Source organism: Labrus mixtus, chromosome 13 (assembly GCF_963584025.1).
Source record: "Labrus mixtus chromosome 13, fLabMix1.1, whole genome shotgun sequence".
NCBI lineage: Eukaryota > Metazoa > Chordata > Actinopteri > Labriformes > Labridae > Labrus > Labrus mixtus.
The window spans coordinates 11,559,571-11,584,033 of NC_083624.1; the positions used below are offsets into that span (position 1 = coordinate 11,559,571).

Sequence of the window (24,463 nt, forward strand, 5' to 3'; positions counted from 1 at the left end):
TGCTTGCATACTGTGTAGAAAAACAAATACCCATTAACACAGTAACGCAGACATTTAGCATGCAACATTTCCTGAGTAGGCTTCAAAATGAAGACAAACATTTAAGTGATATATTCTTTCAAATAGAACTAATAATTCCCTTGGGACATTTAGATTGCCTTAAAGGGTGCATGTAAAGGCTTTAAAGATGGCAAAGCAACCCTTTGTCAGTGCATGCATGTAACATCTGGCTATACTTTTAAAATGAACCCAGCCAAATCTAAGCAGACTTGGTTAGAATGACTATGTTATTAAAGTTAAGCATGTTACCTGCTGAGAGTAATACATTATAACAAAAGTAAAAAGACAGCACTGAGTGATGGATTTCACATGGGAATAGAACCCAATCCCCTGAAGTGAAAGTCCTGTTTTTGACCAGTTCAATTCCCTTGACCTAGATGACTGTTTCCAGAAATGAAAGAAGTTCAGGTTACTTTATTTGTACCTGTACAGTACAACAGTCATCAAATCAGATTGGCGGTATCACAGTTCAGAATAAATGAAATCATGATGTGACTTTTTTTGGCCATTTATTTATCATCATTCCTAGTAGATTTATAAACTTACAGTGTCAACTGTTCACCAAAGTACATTGATTGTTCATTTGTATTGTTGTGATTGCCAATGACAGGGGCAACACAGGCACTAGCCATCTCATCATTCAATTTAAAATGACTGAGGATCAACATGCCTCAAGTAAATGAAAGAATGTTTTTTGATTACTCTGAGGCTTAAATGATTACTTGAGTGCCCATTCTGCTTGCATTAAATTGGTTAAAACGGTCAGATATAAACTCTCTTTTTTAAATAGTTTTCCTTCTCTCTATTGTGCTGTCCCTTACATCTGTTTTGTAATCTGTGTGTCATGATGGATGTCAATCTTGCTGGTAGCAAATGAATCTACCAAAAGTGTAGGATGCCTATGAGTGATTTTTAAATCAGAAATAAACTGGATCTTTGCATGAAGGTAAATCACAAATAATGTAAAGTAAAATTGGTGTCTGTCTTTTACACAGGTCGCAGTAAAAATAAGATGCATTGCCTCAATGAGGAGTTGTACCCTCTGGAGGAAATGGAGACCTGTCCCTGTGATGAGTTTTTGTCCCAGCCCTTTGGGAACTGGTCTGCTTGCATCCTCCCTGATCCTTCAGCTCCCAGCCAGCAGGGCTGGTTTGACCAGAGGGAAATAAAGCAGTGTGGGCAAGGCCTGCGATACAGAGCTGTGGCGTGCATTGACCTGCAGGGACACCTGGTCAACCCCACTCTCTGTACAGAATCCGGTAGGAAATACATGTGACAACCAATAATCTCACTCCTATAACATTCTGGCTTGTAAGAGCCCGAAATGTAACAACGACCCGAAATGTTGTAAAAAAAAGTAATAAAACCCAAAATGTAATAACTGGTCGATTATTGAACAAGATGCTGAGCCAGAATCTCTTAAAGTGATGAAAGTGAAAAGACATTAAGAGGTCAATTATGGAGACAAAAAAGAGACACAAAGTAGCAGAATCTGAATGTGTGAATATTAATTTAATCTTAATGTGTTTAATGCTTAGGAGAACATTACATTATTGACCAGTTATCACATTCCGTTTTATTACATTTTTTTAATACATTTTTGGTCGTTACATTTTGGGCTCCTTACAAGGATTTTTTTGAATGATTAAAAGGCAAAACATGCATATTATTTCTTTCATCCATTCATCTTGACATCGTCTTTATATAATAAGAGTTCTTATTTGAGTGGGGTTATTCTGTTTTGTTTTGCTCAAACCAATGACTGGCCAGTGGGGTAAATATCATATCTACATCAGCAGTTGCCAATGCTTGATTTGCTAGAGAAAGTAAACTTTAAGCTGGGTTGACTTTGTACAGCTTCTCACAGCTGGGTAAACACCTTCTTGAGAATGAAACAGCCCTAAGTGGTCACAACAAATAAAAACATAAATTACGAGGATGGCACTTTAGAGGTCTGGTACGAAATTAATTATTACACTTTTAAAGAAGATAATTGAAATGAAAGATGCATTTCAAGTTATATTTCTAAGCATTGACAGATGTTAACTTTGATAAACACCTGGAAAAGACAGCATTCTGAATTTTGTTCCCAGATTAGGTCCCAACCGGAACTACTTCTGCTAGAAAAATAATGCTAATAGCTATTGAAGAGGGATTTTCTATAAAAATATAAATACTGCTATACAAAGTGAAATTACAATTGTAATATCATGATGAAAATGCTTGCATTCATATGCCTCGTCTCTGTGTGCTAAGATGCTAAAGGATGTTTAGGGGTGGCAGTAGCTCAGTCTGTGGCCTTGGGTTGGGAACTGGAGGGTTGCTGGTTCAAGTCCCAATGTGGGCCAAAGTAAGGAAGTTGGTGTGGTTGCGGATGGGGTTGCCTGGCCCCTTCCAGCGTACATCTAAACCCCCAACAGCTTCGATGCGCTCCCTGTGTAGCAGTGTGTAGCAGCCCCACTCTAACATCTCTCATTTAATGCATGCCCATAGGTCCTGTTTGTGTGTAATTCATGTACATGTCTCTCAATAACAGAGTGTAAAACCAGGATTTCCCCTTGGAACGACACAGCTGTCTTTCCAAGATGTGAAAAATGCAATTTGAATGACATATTTATTCCACTTACACATTGCAAATGAACGCTGCAGCTGCTGACCAAGTCTCAATTTCAGGCTACATGGTGGAGTTCTGTCACATCCCTTGCCCCCTAGACTGTAAGCTCAGTGACTGGTCACCCTGGTCATCCTGCAGTGCATCCTGTGGCAACGGGTTAAAGATCAGGTCCAAGTGGCTGAGAGAGAAAGCTTTCAACGGGGGACGCCCATGCCCAAGGCTGGATTTAAAAAATCAGGTAAAGTTTTTCTAAGGTGCCAATAATACAATAGCATTCTGTACAGTACAAGAGGAAAAACACACTTTTGAATAAAAATAAACTCCTATTTGTTTTCTTTTGGAGCATCGTTGGACCATTGTTAGTATCTAAAATAATAAATAACTTCCACATGTATATAGTATATTTACTGAACTGGCATTAGCAATTTGGTTTGAAGAAAATACTGACCAAACAAAGTTGCCCTGTTCACCCTTCTGCAATGTTCTTAAATCACTTTCCCCCCTACCAGATTGTTTGTAGTGATACATTTAAGGGAACATTGATGAAGGCAATTGTCTTGACATTCAATGTACATGCATTTGGGGGGGTGGGGGTTCATTTTTAATAAAGAGTAATTATTTTACATATTAAGCAAAAGAGTCCACAATGCTCCATTTTTATACAGCCATAATTCTCTTGCTAGGGTAAAGGTGCATGTAGTATTTTTATTTATCTAGTTTTTATTATTATTATTATATTTTTTTTTTACAAATTGACATTGTGTTAAGGGAATATATTTATATATCAAGCCCTGGTTTTGTTACAGCCTAATGCTGTCCAATAATTGAAGAGTAGTGCTGTATTCTCATCACATTTCAATAACAAGGTTTATTACCAATCAGCTAGTGGGACTCCTGGGTGACCTGTTCATTTTCTGGTATCTCCAATCAGATCAAATCATATGCCTTGCAACACATGCCCTTTCCTTGACATAAAAACAGGGCAGTGTTAAGTACCAAAAGGGAGGATAGAGATGGAAGTGAACAGATGGAGGCTTGTGATATTCTTCAGTCAGGCTTTATCTAAAGCTCTGAATAATTTGTGACAGTATTTCTCCCATGGGTTCATGGTTCAAAGAAGGAAAGTGTTTTATGAATGCTGCCTGTATGCTTGAATGGGCTTGAAAGGACACTTCAGTTTGTAGAGGTCGATATGGAAACAAGGAACGACTGTGAGAAAAATGTTCCACTGTGCTCGAGTGGCGATTTGTGTACAGATGGTTAAGTGCCCACTAACAGAGTCTATATGGCCCCTGTAGTTATGCCCTGCAATAACCCTCGCCACTGGTTTTGGAGCTTGCTATTGCAAATGCTCTCGCGGATTTATCCTAAGGTCGGACTTGAGCACATTGCTAACTTCATGAAAGTGGTCGTTTAAAGTAAATTGCATTCAGGAGATGTTGGTGTAAAGTTATTATAATCTCTTCTCTAGTTCAATTAGGCATTTCCGTTAGGTTAAGTAAGGACACTCCTGGATGGTCAAACTGACTTCTTGACATGATTTCAAACAACCTGCTTTATTCAGTCTCTATTGGAATATTTACATGCCTTGGCTAATGCCTATCCACCTCCCTAAAAATCACTTGCTCTGGTATGACCTTATGTGAACTATACTCTCCAGATTAAGTGTGGCTTGGCTCACATCAGCAGATGTTTCCCCAGGAGTCATAACCAGAAGTGACTGACATAAAAGAGATGAAATTTGCAGTGCACCACGACTCATCCTCTCATCACACGGTTGAGTGAGCAGGAAGGACGAGGGAAAGACATAGACAGAAAGACAGAGTGAGAGAAATAGTCACCAAGAAAATATAAAGCAAATAATCAGATTGTGTGCTGAAAATAAGGTAGTCTTTAAGATTAAATGCAAAGTATTTGTCTCCCTCAAGTTCATATTTAAGATACTATGAAGCAGGGCTTTAGGTTTAAACTGAGGCATCTGGGTACATCAAAAGTCAGCGTGATATAATCTTATGAAGCTAATATTAGCTCTTTGCTATCTAGCTTCAAGACACAAAATCTGCTGTTATGACTTAAACCTGGTTATCATTTTGCTTGCTTAAAATGTGAAGCTTGATTTGACAACCTATTCCTTTCCCATTTGGGAATTAACGAGAGAACATTTTTGAGGAAAGTCTATGGGCAGAAATTTGGGTCAGCAGAAACGGAATTTTTTATATTTGAATTGCTAAACTTTTTTTTTCTTTTCAAAGATTTATTTTTGGGCTTTTTGTGCCTTTATTGGAGAAATAGGACAGTGGATAGAGTCAGAACTCAGGGAGAGAGAGTGGGGAATGACGTGCGGGAAAGACCGCTTGGAAGACTATAGCCTCCATACACGGGGCGCGCGCACTAACCACTGCGCCACTGCGTCACCAGTGCCCCGAATTGCTAAACTTTTAATATGTACTGTTGAAACTGAATCTAAAATAGCATCATTTGAAATTGAATGTATTATTTTATAACAGGATTCTAATGAAAATAAAACTATATTTAACATTTTGAAATTGAATACACTTTTTACAAGTCCCCAAATTCAGTTGTCACCACAAATTTCACTGATCAAATTCAATTTCCAAATTACTGTGAACACACTGCAGCTAGGAAGAGCAACTGAATGCAGATTGACGGCACTCCCTTTTGACCAAGACGCTTAGAAACTGTATCTGTATCTAAATGGTATGTTAGAGAATGATTAATAGCATGCTTGTAAAAAGATGCACACTATTGTTTTATCCTCAACAAAGTTATTTTTGTTATTTGAGACTTTAGAAAAACATTTGCATATTCCAAAAGTGAAAGATTGGATGCCCTGATTAAGAAAAACTTACTTTCTTTTGACCTCTTTTTTAAATGTAAAACTTTCCATTCCATCCATTCTAAAATATTCCTTTGTTAGATTAAGTTATATCCTTCTTCTGTATGTTGACATATTTTGAGTATTTAACTCCTGTAACAGTGTTTAGTTTTCAATTGGTACATGCACTTTTCCTAAACAGAGTTGTCCTGATTGTCTATAGCCACTGCCTCAGTCAAGTTTATATTTAATACAGTTAATGACTTGGCTTCTTTTAGTGTTTCTGCTGGGCTCTGCATGGGTGTAGGTTGTCCTATAGTATCTTTATGTTATTTGAATGTTACAGACCCCTTTCAAAAACGAGATGCCCTACCGTATTACTGAAGCGAAAATGCAGATTTAAGCAAACTACAATCACCAGATATCAACAGCAGGCACACATATAAAACACCGCACAAAAAGTGAGGACATTTGTGTTCGGTAGATTATTTCTTTGTTATAACAATGCTTCTTGGCAATAAATCTTATACCATTGGAACATAAGTATGGTCTTTTTACCTGCTTTTTGTAAAGTGTCTCAAGATAACACTTTTTATGAGTTGACGCTATATAAATAAAAATTGATTCATTGATTGAATTGAATGGTATAAGATTTATTGCCAAGAAGCATTGTTACAACAAATAAAAAATCTACCAAACACAAATTTCCTTACTTTTTGTGTGATGTTTTATATATCTTTTTGGAATACTGTCAACTGTAGTTCAATCAGGATAGACTTAATTGAGAATGAACAATTATTTATTTAACAATATAGGAAATACATTTGTGCAAAGTCTTTGGGGATTAGACTCAATCATGACGACTTCATGTACTCGGAAGGGTAATTAGGCCGACAGCAGGATAGGATACCCCCTTATGGAGTCTAGACACTGGTGGTGGAGGTGATGTTTGCAGGATATGATGAGGATTGGGTTTCTGATGCTGTATCTGAACTCTGCTGAGCTGGAATTGAGGTGACTGAATTTGACCGTGGCAGGATGATTGGTTGAGAGATGTTGTGGCAGAGTTGGGTTGGATTATTACTTAGAGTAAACACCCACAATCAGCTGATCAGCATAACAGGGAGACGGAGGAAGTGGTAGAGAGGGAGTGGCTAAATTGAATGAAGAAATTGAAATGTGTGAGAGAATATAACCAATCTTCCTGCTTCCTGTTTTTTGCCCTAAGAATATCACTAGCTGCTGTCACAGAATCAAATCCTTTCGGAATACAGTGAAATTGGTCACTTCAAGGGCAAGCAAAGAAGTGTGATATAACATGTCGAGGTAAAAACTAGGGCCGTCAAAATAATGTGTTAACTTTGATTAATTAATTACAGAAAGAATAAGGTGTCTTAAAAAAAATGTAAGCTAATTAATTCAACTCCGCCCAGAGTAGCGTTCTAAACTTGATGAAAACATATGGCAAAAATTTCAAGGAGCGTTTGACTGTAATTATTTGATCCATCCAACAGATTAACACCATCCAGGATCAATTAGTAAGTCAGTCTGCTCTGTCTCCTCCTGTTCCTGTCTGCCTCTACCTAGAAACACGCACATCACACACACACACTCACACACCAAACAGAGACACACAAATATACAGAGACCTGCTGAGGTAGGCTACTTTGCTACTTTGAATACATCTATTGATGTGCAGTCTTTTTTTCCGTTTAATATTGCATTAAATATGAATCTACTTCAATCACTGTTTCAAAGGCTTGTGGAAAGTTTAGATGCCGTTCAGGCGCAGGTTGTTTTTGATAGTTTCTTCATGTCATGAACAAGAAGCTTCTTCTGCGCGACTTACCTGCGGTGAAAACTGATTAACATAATAAAAAAAAATTAACAAAAATCAACTTTGACACTAAAAAACATAGATGAATAAGGACTGCACTGTGCGATAAAGTCATATTTACTGGATGTAATGGACTTGAGCGTTTATAGCACTTTTTTTTAAACTAAAAGCTCTTTTACACCGCAGGTCACACACATTCACACAGTGATGGCAGAGGCTGCTGTGTAAAGTAAATGGTAAATGGACTTGAGCTTGTAGCACTTTTCTAGTCTTCTGACTACTCAAATAGCTTTTAAGCCGCATGTCACACCTACACATTCACAGCCATTCACACTGATGGCTGTGAGATTGCTACTGTACGTGAAGTACATGTTGCTGGGGATCAAACAGATGATCAACCTAGCACAGTGTCTTCCTTGGGCAAGACACATGACCAAGTTTCTCTTTCTTCCTCTTTGGTGGTGGGTGAATGTGTATGAATGGATTAGCTAATACTGATAGAATACATAGCAACCGCTGCTATCAGAGTGTTAATGGGTGGGTGTGACCTGATGTGTAAAATATGACTTTTAATAAGTCAGAAGACTCGGAAAGTAACTGAACAAAGTCAAGTCCATTTAAAAAAGGAAACTGAGGGGCACATTGTAACAGATGGATTGGTGTAATTTATTTGCAGAAGAAACCTTATTGGAAGAAAGTAAGAGGGAAATAGCAGTATTTTAAATCAACTCATTTGGTCAAAATGTTAGATAATTATAGAGCAGCTTCTGTTGATTTCTCTTGATGGGTCTGAGAAAGGAAGCTTGAAATTTGATTCATTATTGTCTATACTGTTTTGGTTAACAATAGGTTTGAGATAGTGTAATTGTAACCGTTGTTAATACATTCCTATTTTATCATAATATATGCTTTAAATACTAAACACAACCAAGCTTTTGCCTATGCCATGGAAACTTGGAAAAGAAGTATTAAGAGTAGAGTTTTAAGAGCAAACTCTTAAAAAGTATTATTACCTTAAGTTCCACAGGATAAAAAAACATCTTCTGGTTGCATGAAGAATACAATGAGTGCTTTGATCACATTCCTTTCTCATGGCTGAATTTTTCTCCCCCCCCCCCCCCCCCCCAAGAGATCATGGCTGTTATCCCTCAGTCTTAAATCTTTAGGATGTTTAAAGGGGTGTGTCAGTAGGGCTTAAATGCAGCTGATGAACTCAGAATTTTGATTAACTTTGTGCAAGCTCCATTGTTCCTTAACACTACCAATGTTATTCTTTGCTTACTTTGTTTTAATGTTGTTTTTTTCTAATTGACAAGTGGTGCCAACACATAATTATTCTTAGCTAAATGTCTTGGGACAAGTTCTTTTCTTCTGTCATTTTAATTATAAAGAGTGTCCTAGATTTCAGTATTTATTAAATAAGAAGAAAAAGAAACAACATAGCTCAATTTTCATAATGTATGAGCTTTTCTGACAAGTAATAATACGCGTCTTACTTACACAGACAGACATCCTAACGGCAAAAATACATATAATTGACTTCATCTGAGATGTCATCATGACATGGGCATATAGTCATCTGTGCTTCTTAGAGGAGTCATTGATTTCTGACTGATTGCATTCCTTTTGAACGTGTAGTTACACATTGATAATTAGAGGGCTTTATTGACGACAGGCTAAGATTTATTTTCCCATTTTCAGTTTGTTTATATCATAAATCCATCCCTGTAGGAGGGCCTGTTGTCAGTCCATCCGTCGTTGTGTATATTTTTGTATGGCTATGTGGATGTTTTCTTTTCGTGTATGCCATGCATCATATAGCAAACCTTTATGTATTTATTTGTGTCTGTTTGCATGTTTTTTTTTTTATCATGTCTTATCTGGTGTTTTTCCTGCAATTAACTTTCCATGGCATTAACGTGGCAAGGTCAAAACTGACTTTTTTTTCCCCTGAGATCCGGGACCTTAACACTTTTAAAATGAACCTCTAGCAAGCAGTTTTAGATCTTTGGTTGCGTAACTGATTTATCTGTAGTAAAAACTACAACACCTAGAGCTTTCTGACTGTAATAATATGGAGTTATGCATCCTTTTGTTATGAACATCTGTCACTGCATGAATGGTTTGGCTCAAACAATATTTTTGTAAGTTCACTAAATGTCCATGGTATCCATGTTTACAGCGTATTTTAGCAGTATCTTGGGTCGGGGCATACATTTGAAATATCCTTATGGCTGTGTAAAATCATTTTAGTCAACCTGAACTGTGTCTTGCCAGAAGTATGATTACATTTAGTCACACTGTTAAGTCACAGAGTACACAGCCTCTCCAGCGTATCCTTTTTACACCAACTTCCCTCTCACCATCCGGACAAATTAATTTATCTGCGTTGCCTTCAGCTGCAGGTCTGGCCATTGCACAGCTGTTGCAACCAACTGCAGCACTTCAAAATTGTCGCAGCACCATAAATCATTCGGTTTGGCAAAATATCAAGCACTGGTAGATACACTGTAGACAAAACTACTTAACCATCCTTTGCCCTCATTAATGTAACAAAGAAAAGAATGAACATTTGTACCTTTTTATTTAATCTTTTTATTTTATGTACGCTAAACTAAAGATTTTTATTACCGGAGGCTTAATCCAAACTAACAATTATATCGTTGTTGTTCTCTCCCCTGCCCAACTTCTGTCTTGTCATGCAATGCTAATATGGACACCCACGCAGGCTCAGGTCAGTGCTATTCATTCTGTACGTATACTGTGCTTAAGCTAATCAATAGAAAATGCATGCCAGATCTGTCCAAGTCACATATACTCGGTGACCTTTTTGTGTTTGAAGAAAAAACAATCGCTTCATTAGAGAGACTGCTACATGGATGGAAATCATTTTTGTGAGTGCGTCTGGATGATGTCTCATCGCTTTTTATGCCAAGGCCCTCAGATTGACATTTTTGAAAGAATGATAGTTATTCATCACATTGCCATTAAAACCATTGACAGTAGTTTATAACCTATACCCCATTTCAGTTGCCTCTCTTTTAAAAGCCTCTCCTAAATTTTTGTTTCTTAGATTTTCTTAAGATGAGTAATTTTAGAAATGTTCTGCTTTGATTCTGTATGATATACAAACCAACAGATTATTAGATATGTCTCATGCATCCTATGCACTGTGACACTAGAAACAAATGGTTTGTGCTCAATAAATAGCTTATTTCTAATGGAACATTAACAGATAGTCATTTTGCTGTTGACAAAAATGTGCTATTGGGTTGTGTTTCTGTGGTAGTGGGGGAGAAAGTTGGAGGAGAGCAGTTGCCGTTTACCCAGCAGGGGCATCTGCAGGGACAGATGGGAGATGATGAGGGTTTGTAATAGGCATCTGTGTGGCCCTTAGGGGAGGGAATACTCAACACACATTCACTTTCTCTGTCTGCACACTCAAACACACACATCCTCACACTTACAGACACCCATTACAGCTTGTCATAGCTTTCCCCACAAATTGTCCTCTGGAGTATAACTTTTACCGTGGCAGGTTGTTACATAGATTGAGAGTAAACATGTGCTTACAGGAGCATTGCACTGGCTGTTCCCTTGGTCGTACAGACATGCCAGAGAGATAACTAGCTGAATGGGGACAAGTGAATAGACTCAAAATCCAGACAATTACAGCCTTAGCTGAAGTGCCCATTGCCATGGTCATTGTTTTGTCCATGCTTTTCATATCATAGATTTTATTTTAGTACAGCACAAAGGAATAATACTTTGCGTCCTTTTCTTCAGTAGTAACATGTTAATTGAGCATCAAAGCCCTTAAGTGATGGACCATAAACTTTCTTTAAGCTGGCATTGAACTATCAATTATTTTTTTGTTATTTTTTAGTCAGTCATATTCCAAAGGTAGGGGAGTAAAGGGAAATTATATTTGTGCAGGAGCCGTTAAGACAGGGATGCAAGTCCCCCCCCCCCCCCCCCCCCCCCAAGATGCTATTGCTCCGTTCCGAGAGTAAGCTTTGCTTACAGGAAATAGATTTTACATATTTAAAGTCTGGCATCAAAATAAAACCTGACCCCCCCCACCCCCCCTCCCCCTCCTTACACCTCATCTCTATGAGGAAAAAAGCAGCTCTGTCAGCATGACAGCTTAGCTCTGCGCAGAGTAAAGGATGCGGCCAGCTTCTCTTAAACATTCAGACGCAAAACATGAGCAAACCACATGGGGCGGGCCAATTTTGGGGGCGTGTTGGCGTCTGAATCTCATTAGCGCTATATGCTTTGGGAGTTAGATCTTGAGACTTGCAGAGCAGATAGTGGGAGCATATTATGTGCACATTTTGGAGCTATCAACAGCTGCAATTCATTCTTAGTGAATCAGGCCGTTAGTGTTTATTAGCTTATTTGTGTACTTGTTTATTTTCCAGGCAACATAATCTATCACTTTCTTTCTTTGATCCCTTATGTGTGTCCCATTCCTGTGCTATCTATCTGTTTACTTGTGTGCTTACCCTTGCACCCACACAGGTGTACGAGGCTGTGAGGTGCCACAATGAATGCAGCCAATATGAATGGAGGATGGAGCCCTGGTCTATTTGTACCATCAACACTGTAGATGACCAGCTGGGCTGTGAAGAGGGAGTCCAAAGCCGTAAAATCAGGTTAGTGAGCCGGTTAGGCCCAATAGCTTGGAAGCCTGCTAGTCTGGCAGCCAGGAGGACTCAACTTTCAGCCCTCCTGTAGCTCATAATACTGGTACTGCTTCCAAGGTCAAGGGGAAAAATGTCATAAACAACTATTTTCAAAGTAGTGTTGTTAGATTTGTGTTGGTGTGCATTTCCATCTTGTTAGCTTCACTAATATAGCCGAAGAGGAAAGCAGTGAAGTGTCAGCATGTACAGGTGTTGCTATAGGAACCATCTGAAATCTAAAATGCGACTGCATTATTGGGTAAAGACAACCTGAAGTTTTCTAATGTACATGCCCACTTTGCGTGTGTATGCTCAACTACATACAGTACCTGAAACTGCTGCCAATCAGACACTCAGCTCTCTACCTCTCTGCCAGGAAAGGTTTTTTTAAGACCCTCTCGGAACTACATGTAGTGTCAACTATGTGTCTAGATTTAGCTACTGGACCAGTTCTAGATTCTGTTCAAGTGGGGGAACAGTATAAAAAACATGAACACAAAGGACCATGTATTTTAAATGCAAAGCCAGCACTTTACTGAAATTAGCACAGAACTAAGCCAGAACTATATCTCTATAACCGTTTCTAAACTTTTGTTCACTTTTTCAGTTACTCTATTTTAGATCAGACCTGTTTGTTTGTAAGTTTGTATTTTTTTTTTTTGGTTTCAACGTCTGTGCCTTAGTGCTTTTTCCTCCTTTAACAGGGGATAAAATAAGCCATTTCCAAATAAAGTAAAATATATCAGGTTCACAAAATGACAGTATAAATGAAACACTTCAGTTTCAGTTCAAAGTTATCTTCTTATCTTCAGTGCAGTTCAAATTAGATCCTTGAATTCATTTCAGTTTACAAAAGGATCCAACACTCCTACCACCAGCTACAGCAACAGGTTCCAACAGTCTAACAGTAGCAGCAGATTCCTTCACTAGCACGATGAATTGATTCCAAAAAACGCCGTCCTTGAGTTTCGCTTGCCATCTTGTGTCCTGTGTAGCCTGTTGTCTCCCAACACACAACGGACAACAGTATATTTTTCTTCGAGCTATTTCAAAGTAAACGAGCCAAAAACTGTTCTTAACCTCTTTCCTAATGTAAGCTTATAGCTTATGTAATGTTGGGCTCAATGGCAATATGTGAAACTGTAATACCAGGTTCAGCCCTTTTGTAAAATTGTCTTCAATGCTCGGTGCACCTCCTGTAACAGAATGAATTCAATTTACATCTTTTTAGGGATTATGCCTGTTATGCATTTAAGTTTGGGAATAGTTTTAACTGTCAATACAAAAAGTGTACCGTTTTAAACTAAGTACATTTTTTATGCATTTTAACAAAGTACAAGTGGGCTACATACACCTGCTGGTTACCAGGTTTGTCAAAACACCTTTGAATCTAGGTGAAACTGTAGCTGATAATCTTGACACATCTCTGTTTTTGATCTTCTATTCTTTAAATTAAGGTATAGTTGATGTTTTATTAGCTCTGTTAGTGGTACTTAGACATTAACACTTGTACTTCACATGTGAAAAACACGGGAAACCTACTATGCACATGGGAAACATATGGTTGTTGTCCTTTTGTTGTGTCCATGAACCCCAGTTTTCCAATTGGGTTTTAAGACACCCTTTTACAAGCTACAGAATAAAAGTGTCACATATTTCAAGTAAAAAAAACCTTATAAACGTAGAACTTATATGGATACAGTAAGGACGGAGTGCCCCAGAGACTAATGACACATCTACCACTCTGCTAGGTGTGTGAAGAAAGGAACAGGAGGTGAAGCAAGCAGTGTGGAAGAGAGTCTGTGTGATCATGAGGAAACACCATCCAGAGCCCAGGTCTGCTTTCTGGTCTGCCCAGGCGACTGTGTCACTACATCCTGGGGACTTTGGAGCAACTGCCCACTGGTAAGACACAATAATATTTAATATTTTCCTCGTTGGTTCACATGTTGTTGCAAAGTTGGATTTCTTTTTTTTTTTGGCCGTTGGTCAAAAGTTGGCTGATAGAATAAGCATTTTGGACATTTCTTAATGAGTTTAGACTCAAATTGGACTCAAAAACCTCTTTATAGACTCCATTATTTGGAACAATTGTAAAGTTGCAGAATATTACCTTGCCACCTTCACAGGAATTCAGCCTCATTTACACCGACAAGTGTTGACAGACAGAAAAGTAATAGCGCTATCATTCCCAAGACTAAATCAAAAGGTCCAAAAAGCACATCAGTAGTAAAGAAATGGTCATTCTGAAGAGCTCTTGTTTGCATTGACCCAGCTGTTTTGCATCCATTTGTGGTTTTAAATTCCATTTAAATATTCAATGTTAGGTGCTGAAAATTTGTTGGATGATACTTACAGTATATGCCGTCACGTTCCAATGCCGGTTTATCATTTGGCTTCAACCATGTGCTACTCATAGATTTTAGCTCGGCCCACAGACATATCCATGTTTTGTTCCTGACAAACTCAACAGTCCACTGAGTTTTCTTAACAAGTATTTTGAGTCATTCAATGTTCCCTGTGTTGAAATGTTTATCCTTTGGCAGCATTCTTAACATTAAAGAGCAGCCATCAAATTAATTTGGTGATATACGTTAATGTTTAAACCATAGACTTTAAATATTAATATACAAAGCCTGAGTGACATCACCCATCTGTTACGACAGGGGGCTCTGGAGGCTCATCGGTAGCAGCTGGACATGCTGTCTCACCCTAACTTTCAGTCAACCTAACAACAGGCTGAGAGCTGAGGGGGGGTTTTAATCTTCCTGACAAACTGTTACATTTCGCCCACCTTTCAATCAGGTCAGCTACGTTCCTTACTATAGATAACAGTCTATCGTTCATTAAATCAAAATGCGTTATAAAAAAAAAATCTCCCCTGTATAGTGTGTGCCCATTAGGACAATAACTAATCAGACCTATTTCATTTTTTGGATCAGGCTGTAAACAAGTCAATTTCTGCTTTAAAGACATGCTGTTTTGAATGTGGTGTGTATGTGACCTCCGGAGCTCTTGGAGCCAGCCTCAAGCGGACACTTTTCAACACTGGAGGTTGCTGCTTGGTATAAACGGATATCTTAAAGCTAAGTAAACTGTAAAAAACAAATGTTATATTTGTAAGCTCTGAAATGCTTAACACACATTGCAATATGCATGTGAGACAATGGTGATGTTTGCATTTGTAACTGTGTTGAACCAAACTGAGACTAAGTTCTTAAGTAGGCCAGCTTATAGAGAAAGAGTCAGCATGGTTTAGACATTTGTGAAAAGAAAAGGTATTGAAAGGAAATGTGTTTCTGTTGTTGTGGTTAAACTATATACTCATAGGCCAATATACATTTTTAAACATGTTATTCACTTTTTGGTTTAAAAAAAGGAGCTATTTTTTCATAAAGCTATTTGAAGGTTTAAGTGTGAAGCTGGTAGCTTAATTTGATAAGAATGAAGGACAGGCTTTTTCTTTCTGCCAACACCTATTCAGCCACTACTTAATACATCACTGTTGACTTTGTTTAAACTGCTTATACTGTTTATAAAGATTGTATTACGTATGATGACCGAATAAAAACACCACACTCTGACTACTTCTATAAAAATGGTACACTGTATTCATTGTAGAAATGGCACAAATTAGCAGTGAAAGAGGTACCATAGCAAGGTTAAATATAAAGATGGGATATATATAGGCCTACATATATATAAAAAAACATATAAATAATTTTCTGGTTTCAAAAATAAATAAATAAATGAACAACAAAATTATAAATGTTATGTTAAAACAAATTCTTAATTTTACTCCAAAGAGCTCCCAACAAACCTAACACAGCTCTGCATGAACTTATCTACTTACTTTAGTATAGGGAACGTCACTTACATGCACTTTTACAATAAATGAAAGATCATACTTATACGGAGAAAGTATCTGGCTAGTTCATCTGATTTAGAGACTTGGTAAAAGCAAATGTCTACAGTGTATATGAATTCAACTGTATTTTGGAAAGTCAAAAGTTCTCAGGACTGTTTTTTTGCATAACTCTACAACCAGTCTCAAAACATCATGTTGTCATACAGAAACTCAAGTCACTGAATTATTATTGATTCTGCACTATCTCCATATTCCGTACAGAAGAGTATGTCTCACATTCTGAATGACTGGTACATATACCCTGAGACACTGATGAGAGATGGAGCTCTTTAAAAGGCCCATCTAAATTCCTGACATCCCTCACAGGTATTTTATTCCACAAATTAATTGTGTTCCTGCAGAAAGGGACGCTTAGCATTAAATGCACTAGTCCAGTGTATTCAGCTTTAATAATGATGTTGCAGTTCGATGTTGTAGTTCGATGTGTGCAGAATTGTGATGAACTCAGTCCTGATTTTGGGTCCATGGATGGCATACTGATATTTTTACCAACCCACCTTATTATAGGAGGCTTAAGATGTTCCTGTCACAGAGTATCAAGGATAATCCCGAGCTGTCTTTATGCTGAAGAACAAACACAGCATTTAAGTTTGGTATTTTCACCATGCACAGGATACACAGAAACCACAATGACGTGTAATTTTTCTTAGTGTGTACTTTGTGCCTTGATTAAAAAAATTCAGGCACTGGAGAAATAAATGCTTAAATTGTAGGGCTGGATTGTTGTGAAAAAACAACAACAACACATTTTTATTACAATAATATGCTGTTTTTGTGACTGGAGAATGGAGAAAACATGACTGGGCTTTGCCAAACAGTTTCTTCATATTCAAGAGCACGTCTATTCAAAAGCTGTTCCCTCAGACACAGCCAGAGGTGAATTTAGCTGAATGTAGATTGTCAGGATGATAATCAAGGCACTTTCAAGTCAGAGACCATGTAGCTACTTGTGTGGTAAGGTAATTGTTCCTTTCAAACTGGGTTTTGCACTTCAGGATAGGGAATATGACAAACAGTTTACTTTACAAAAAACACAATTCTGCCTGCTGTATTTTGAAGTGGCACTCAGCTTTTATAGCTCATGTTTTATTTTTTATTTTTCCACAGACTGAAATAATTGATTGAATTTGTGTGTTCCCTACAGTTGTGTAAACACACACACTTCCCTTAATGCAGGTCAAAAATGCATCTTTTGTTTCAGTTACATAAAATACAAAACAGCAAATCCCCAAACTCTCTTTTCTGTGATTAAAAATGTAAGATGGTTTGTATTTAATATTCATGCTTCTGTGCTGTAAACTGTTCTGTTCCTGGTTTTAAGCTGTCAACACCAAAAAGTGGAGTTCAGCCTGAAGACTGCAAGACTGTTGTGTGTACATATATGGTTGAATCTCAGTTTATGTTTAAACATTAAGGGTACAATAACTGAGCCACAAACAGGCTCTCTTTGGGAAGTAACAGTGATTGATGAGAATTTCCAGATGCAACAAGAGCAAATAGACAAATGCTTTTTAGACCTTTTTTTTCAGGTCATAACAAATGTTTAGAGACAATCCGGCTGACACAGCTAAAGTTTGTTATTCTAGCTCAGTTTCCCCTCACAGGATGACTCGGATTTTTGCAATATTAATATTCAGAATGTTGCATATTTTACTTATATGAAATGTGCTCTTTTTATGTAATAGAACTACAAGGGATAACAGTGTATAAATAACTAAATTACATAATAAAACAATTGCCCATGGCTGCGATAGACAAGTAACTCTTGCATTATGTTTTTGTCAATGGATTTTTATAATCAAGCTTGAAGCCCATGACAAATAAGAGAATAGACCCGATTGATTGTGGCACAATACGAATTTATATTCTTTCAAATTGGACAACTGAATAATGAATTCAAGTGTGGAGTGTTTCTGTCAGTAATAAATATAAATAAATAGATATACATGTAAATCAGTGAAAGCAGCAGCAATGCTCAAGTATGGATTATAGTTTGAGTGCCAGGCCCAGGTGCTCCAAATCTGGCTGCCTTATCATTTGGTACCTTTTTGTATACACAAAAAACAGAGTACCAGATAAACCATTCTTGCATGTGAAAATGTAAGTAAGTGACCATCAAATGTCTGAAACTTAGAAATCAAAAGCAAGCGTGTCTGTAGCAAAAGAAAGCACTTCGACTGGAAACTTTGGATTTGGTTCAATGGCCCCAGATGATGTCTTTGCAGCCGTTATAGCTTGTTTCAAGGTTGCTGGCTGAGGCAATCTACTGAAGCAATTCCAAAGTTTAGTTTACCAATCAGACATTTAGTTTTATAGAATACAATTCAGGTTTAAAAGAACCAGAAATAACTTTTGATCCTTTAGTTGTAAATATAAACCTGGTGGTCCTCAAAGTTACAGCATTATTAATTTGATATTTAACATGTGTTAGTCAGAGGGTGAAATACAGGTGACATCTTTAGTTTCTTTGTTGAGGGACACTTTAATCCAAATAGCTCCGTCTAATCCCCTTTAACACTGAAACTAAATCTGGACCTTTATCAACTCATTTGTTGATGTTGCTACTGTTTTGCAGCAATGTGACCAAGGAACAACAAGGAACAGGAGCAGACAAATCCTCCGCCTCCCAGTCTCAGAAAACTCATCCTGTCCAGAGCTGGTCCAGTCAGAGCCCTGTATCCTCAACAGCACCTGCTTCACCTACCAGTACAGAGTCTCAGGTAGGAATAGGCACAGTAGCTGTGAGGTGCAAGTGAATAATACAGGGAAGGTACTGAGCGTGCAGACAGTTTCTTTGTTTTATCCCATATGTGAACATAATGAACTGAATTAATGTAAAGATAAGCCTGAGGGGTTGGCTGTGTTTGCTTCTGTAAAACAGAGTTATGAGAGATTCCAAAAATAAAACATAATGACTGTAGCACAATGTTGTTAGAACAGAGGGATTCTGCTGGCATTGGCATACAAATGTGTACAACAATGACACAGATACATTGTTGTTGGTGGTGTGTGTGTGTGTGTGTGTGTGTGTGTGTGTGTGTGTGTATTCCAGACTGGAGTACATGTCATCTGAGTGAACATGCTATCTGTGGTTGGGGATTACGGTTTCGGCTCTTGGACTGTATTCGCAGCGATGGTGAGATTGTGGAATCGCAAAAGTGCGAGCAGGTAATCTCTATGTAGTCGAACATTAAGTTAATAATGGAATACTTCAGTTTGAACAGCTATCTCAAAGGGATAGATGTTTTTTTTCTTTTTGAGCAGTATTGTATGAGGTACTTGTCAATAGTGAGTGAGATACCAGTCAGCTAAGCCCCTTTGTTTGGAGTGCCGGCACTCCAGCCAGTTTCTGAATAAAGGGAGCATACTGACTGAGAACTACCGTGGGTAATACAGTTACTACTGTAAATAGCTCATACCCTACTAAAAAACAGATTATCCCTTTAAAGAGTATACAATTATATTTTGTGGAAAATTTAATTTGCACAGTTATTTAGTTATTCTTGAAGTTTTTTTTTTCTTCACAACATACAGCGAGTTTCAAGCAGGCATCTCGGAAGTTTTATGTTTGTTTATCATAATCATTTTTGTTTTAATGGAATGTACCGGACTTACACTTTCTTATTTTCTCATACACTATACTTTGAAATCTTTACCAATACTGATGGGAACAAGGGGAGAGGAAGTAATGTTTTCAAAGTATCAAAGAATCCATTACAGGATGCATTGAGATATTGTTCTCCTTTTCTTCTGTTTGATATAAATGAGTGATTGATGCGCAGTATCTTGTTTCTTAATCGTATTGCACCACTGAGTGAAGCACATTTTATAGTCACTGTTGTCATGTCTGTGTTTTTTTTATTTTGCATATTGACCATTCTTCCACCAAAAATTTCGAACATGTAAAATTGACTTTGAAAACATTTGAAATCAAAGTTAGTGGTAACATTTCAGACTCCATACTCCCCTGCAGTCTATTTAGAATAGAGAAATGTAAACATCTTGTCCCTTTTAGTAAAAATGAATCTGACTTCTTCTTCTTGTTTTCTACAGTTTGGTCTGATCAACGAGTGGAGGCTTTCTGAGAGCTGCATGGTTGACTGTCCTGTCAGCTGTATACTCTCAGATTGGTCACCGTGGGCTGACTGTTCACACACCTGTGGAAGCAAAGGCATGGGCGAGAAAACTTCACTTAAAACATAGGAAAACAGTCACCCACCCACTAAACAAACAGAGTCGCCAGATGTGTGGCATCTCATCACACTGTCTACTCGATTGGTTCATTTTCAGGCTTTTTATGCCTTAAGTAGAGAGATATCACAGTGGATAGAGTCAGAAAAGAGAGAGCGGGGAAATGCGAGCGGGAAAGGAGCTGGTCAAATTTGTTGCAGGGCCACCCGCTTTGAGGACAACAGCCCTCTTAGGGGGGGTGCACACTAACAACCAGGCCACTGGTGCCCCTATAGCAGATTCATTTAAACTATCTTTTTTTTTTTTTTTTCATAAATTTTCATAAATTATTCAGTGTTGCCAAATTAAATACATACCCCACCTCTGCATGTTTAAAAAAAACAATTAATTACTTTGAAAAGCAATCTACAAAATAAATGTTTAAACCAGGATGCATACATTGTCTCTTGGGCCTTCCAGAGCAAATCACCCTGAGAGACAGCTTGTTATTCTGTTAATAAGAGAGACTCAACAGTAACTTCTTAAATGAATTAATTTTAATTTTGTCATTGACTGACTTTCTTCTCACAGTGACCCCCTCATTTTAATAAGCTCAAACTAAGACATGCTTTCAAGTGGGGATTTAAAACCATGGCCCTCTCTATCTGCTCTGTCACTGTGACTCTCTTGGTAACTCTTAGCTCCTTCTCACACATTGTGGGAAACATCTGTAAGCCTTGATGATGGATTTGTTTCTGTCCTTGCATCATATCTGTGTCAGATGCAAATAACAAGCATATCTTGTTTGGTCAGGCGACATGGGAACGTTAATGTTTTGGATTTGATTTCTGAGATGGCAGAGCTGAAGTCCCTTTGCTATGTCGGCCTAGAGACCGTTAAGCTCGGCATCTCCCCTGGTGAAACACAAACGCATAGCGGTTCTGTTTTGTCTGGATGGCTGACGGAGGGCTTTTCAGTGAGCCGTAAAGGATCAAGACAATGAGCTGTTAATATATAGCAGTCCTGCTTTGTGGCTCTTGCCTTTTCTTGTTGCCATTTACTTTTCCTTTCACACATTCTTAGCTAAAAAAAAACTTGTATTGCAAAATTGTGGATGTAAGCATAGCATTGTGTCACAGTCACACATATGTATGGTGCAGTTGTGGTCATTCCTCTTTGTCATGAAGATGAGAGGTTGCAGCCTCTTCATACTCCTACATAAGTTGTCCCACTATTTGATTGACTTGTTGAATTTTAATGGGCTTCAACATCATCACAGGTGCAATTTACTGATGGAGTTATCTTGCATGTTTAGTCTTGATTGTATGACATGATAACATGGCCTTGAAAATGTTAAACATTCATGCATTCAAAGATAGAGACAGTATTAAGCTTGCACATTGACGTTTTATAAATGCAGTTAACAAATGTACTTATGTCCCTTTTGTTGTATTGTTCATCCTAATGGTGTGTGCCTTGATGTTCTGCAGGTCAGCATGTGCGCACTCGGAGAATCCTGCAGGAAGCTCACGAAGAGGGTCGTCCCTGTTCTAACCAGCTCAGCCAGACCAAGCCATGCGCCATAAGGCCTTGCTATACATGGATTTTAAGTGACTGGTCTCCATGCTCTGTAGAGGTATGAACTCTGCTCTGTGAACTCTACATCATACAGCAAATTACTACCTTAATGCGATGTACAATGTGCCAAGCTGACGCAGAGCAAAGAAATTGTGTTGTTTCTGTTTTTGTCAATCTTTTGTTCTTACCTGCATCCTTTTTTAAAATATACTGTATGAAGTCAGATTTCACAGAATCACATTGATTTTTGACCCTGTATCAATCAATTAATCAATCAGTCTTTATTTGTAGAGCGCAAATTCACAACAAATGTTATCTAAAGACACTTTACAAAAAGCAGGTAAAAGACCATACTCTTTTTTTATTTGAATTGACAAAAGAGCAGGTTAAAGACCTTACTCATTGCTACGTTACAAAGACCCAACGTTCACCCATCATGAGCACAGCACTAAGCAATAAACCTCCTTACCCACTTGGGTAGCTGAGTTGGTCTAAATTTTGGTTCTCACATGTGCATGCATACAAACAAATGTGATTGAATTGCATAATATGAAGAAAAAAAAATCACACACTTTGGGTGGGTACGTTGGGTACATTGATTTTTAACCTATTTAAATTCACTTTCATCAAGTATTGGCATTATTCTACTATTTTTACCAGTACCTAACTTGAGTTGATTACAATCTTTTGAATAACCAGATGGTTTGATCAGCATTATATCAAAACATTGATAAATCCTCTGTTTTATATGTTTGTGTGTGCAGGCTGCAAAGTGTGGTGAGGGAATTCATAGAAGGAACCTGACATGTGTTGTCCATGGGGGTGACTGGCCTAAGTCTTCTCCTCAGCCTGTGAAGGGAGAGCTTTGTGGAGATGAACTTAGACAGCAGCTCAAACAGGAAATGGAGCAGCCCTGCTTCGTTCCCTGCCCAGGTATAATACCGATTATTATTATGCTCACTTGTGTTATAATAATAATTAGTCTTGCTGGAAACCTATTAACTACAATCAGTCACAAAATCATCTACTCTCCTCTGTAAGTTGACCTTTTTAGAATTTTTTGTAAAATAAAAAAGTCAGAGATCAACTAATGACTCTTTGAGCTTTATACTATCTGGTTGTGCACTTTTGAAGTTTGTGTGGTGAGAGCTAATGTCAGTGCAATAAGCTGTTAAGCCAGCAATGGTGGGACACCGGAATGAAACATCATTTTGAATACAAGTTTTATTAACTTTTATTTTTCTGAAGCCCTTAAGATACAAATGGGAAAAGTACAGTTTTATTATTAGCTTAATCTACTTTAGCCTGAGGTCACAGTGAGTTTGTTACAGGGGGAGGACAAAGCACTTGGAACAGTGGTGGAAGATTAAATTGAGTGGTGGGATAAGTTTTAAATTTAAATATCAGTAAAACCAAGGGCATGGGAAAAGATTTGAGACGGAAGTCAAATTCACCAATCAAAACCAAGATTGTAGACTGTAGAACAAGTTCAGTTTTAAAAGTACCTTGGCATTGGTTTGGTGTGTTGAGTAAACTGATGACACTTTTCTATAACTCCATGATGGAGTCTGTTGTTACTTTATCACCTGGTTTGGTAATATCTCAATAGGAGCCAAAAATAGGCAAGTGTGAAAGCCCTAATAGTTGACTGACAAGCCAGCTGCATAGTCACATACTGATTTTCTTATGAAGAAAAAACAATCCTTATATCCTTATTATCCTATAAAAAGACAAGTTATCTATTTGGCAAGGCTTGTGCCAAGTTCAGCTCTTGTTAGCTTTAACTTTGAAGCTACATCATCTTGCAGTGCTTGCTTTTGCTCATCCTTCTCTAACTCTCCTGTGATCCTTGCACTGATTCATCACTCAAGCAGCCTTTGCTGTGTGCCTTGGCTCAGGATCAGAAGTGTTTGATGGCTGGAGCAGATGTGTGTGAATTCGAGTCCGTGTGTGGGTATGAAGGTAGTGGGAGCAATGCAGGGGTTTTTGACATGCATGTGATGCACCCCATGTGTGTTTTCTGCGTTACTGTGATCTGTTCACTGAAGCATTTGCCACAGCATGTTTTCAGAGCCGTAGCAGCAGGAGAGAGGAGCTGATCGAGTGGATTCATATAAAGATGAAAGAGATGCATCAATACACTGACAGTCACTAACGGATGTTCTGGGCAGAGAATCAGAGGGGTTGTTCTGACTGAGAAGATTTAGTAGCAGGGGATATTATCACTACAAGATAATCCTAAAAAGAATTAAATTGAATATTAATGCCTAACCTATGAATGTAAGTGACTGCATGATATTTGTAGACCCACAGACGGCCTCATCCAGCCTACGCTCCTAAAACATTTTTGAAATTCAATCATCAATCAATCTTTACTTGTATAGGGCCAATTCACAACAAAGGTTATCTCAAGACAAGTTACAAAAAGCAGGTGAAAGACCTTACTCATCATTATATTATCTACAAAGACCCAACGTTAATCCATGAGCACAGCACTAAGCTACAATTAGCAAAGTTTCAGTTGCAAGATAAAACTTCCTTCACTTGACTTTTTCCAATGACTTTTGCTTTTCCTTAGAGCCGTTTCAGGCTGTCAGGAGTTGCCTTAACAGTCTGGCTCAGAGTTATAGCTTATTTTGTATAATTTAAAGCTCTGGTTACTCTATTCCGAACACCCATTGGGCTGTCTGAGAAATCAGTTTGAACATTTTGTACCTCATCATCTGCAGACCTGCAATGAAGTTGTTTTAGA

The 24,463-nt window shown here is 38.0% G+C and overlaps 1 protein-coding gene across 1 annotated transcript in view; it reads left to right on the plus strand.

Moving 5' to 3' along the window:
- The window catches only part of thsd7ba (thrombospondin, type I, domain containing 7Ba), a 125,727-nt gene that overhangs the window by 89,768 nt on the left and 11,496 nt on the right, over positions 1-24,463 (plus strand). The window contains exons 15-23 of the mRNA XM_061053692.1: positions 1,056-1,319; positions 2,734-2,912; positions 11,872-12,005; positions 13,787-13,940; positions 18,539-18,683; positions 19,016-19,131; positions 20,017-20,134; positions 21,624-21,769; positions 22,476-22,644. Coding sequence (XP_060909675.1) covers positions 1,056-1,319; positions 2,734-2,912; positions 11,872-12,005; positions 13,787-13,940; positions 18,539-18,683; positions 19,016-19,131; positions 20,017-20,134; positions 21,624-21,769; positions 22,476-22,644 — 1,425 coding nt within the window. The remainder of the gene's footprint in view (positions 1-1,055; positions 1,320-2,733; positions 2,913-11,871; positions 12,006-13,786; positions 13,941-18,538; positions 18,684-19,015; positions 19,132-20,016; positions 20,135-21,623; positions 21,770-22,475; positions 22,645-24,463) is intronic.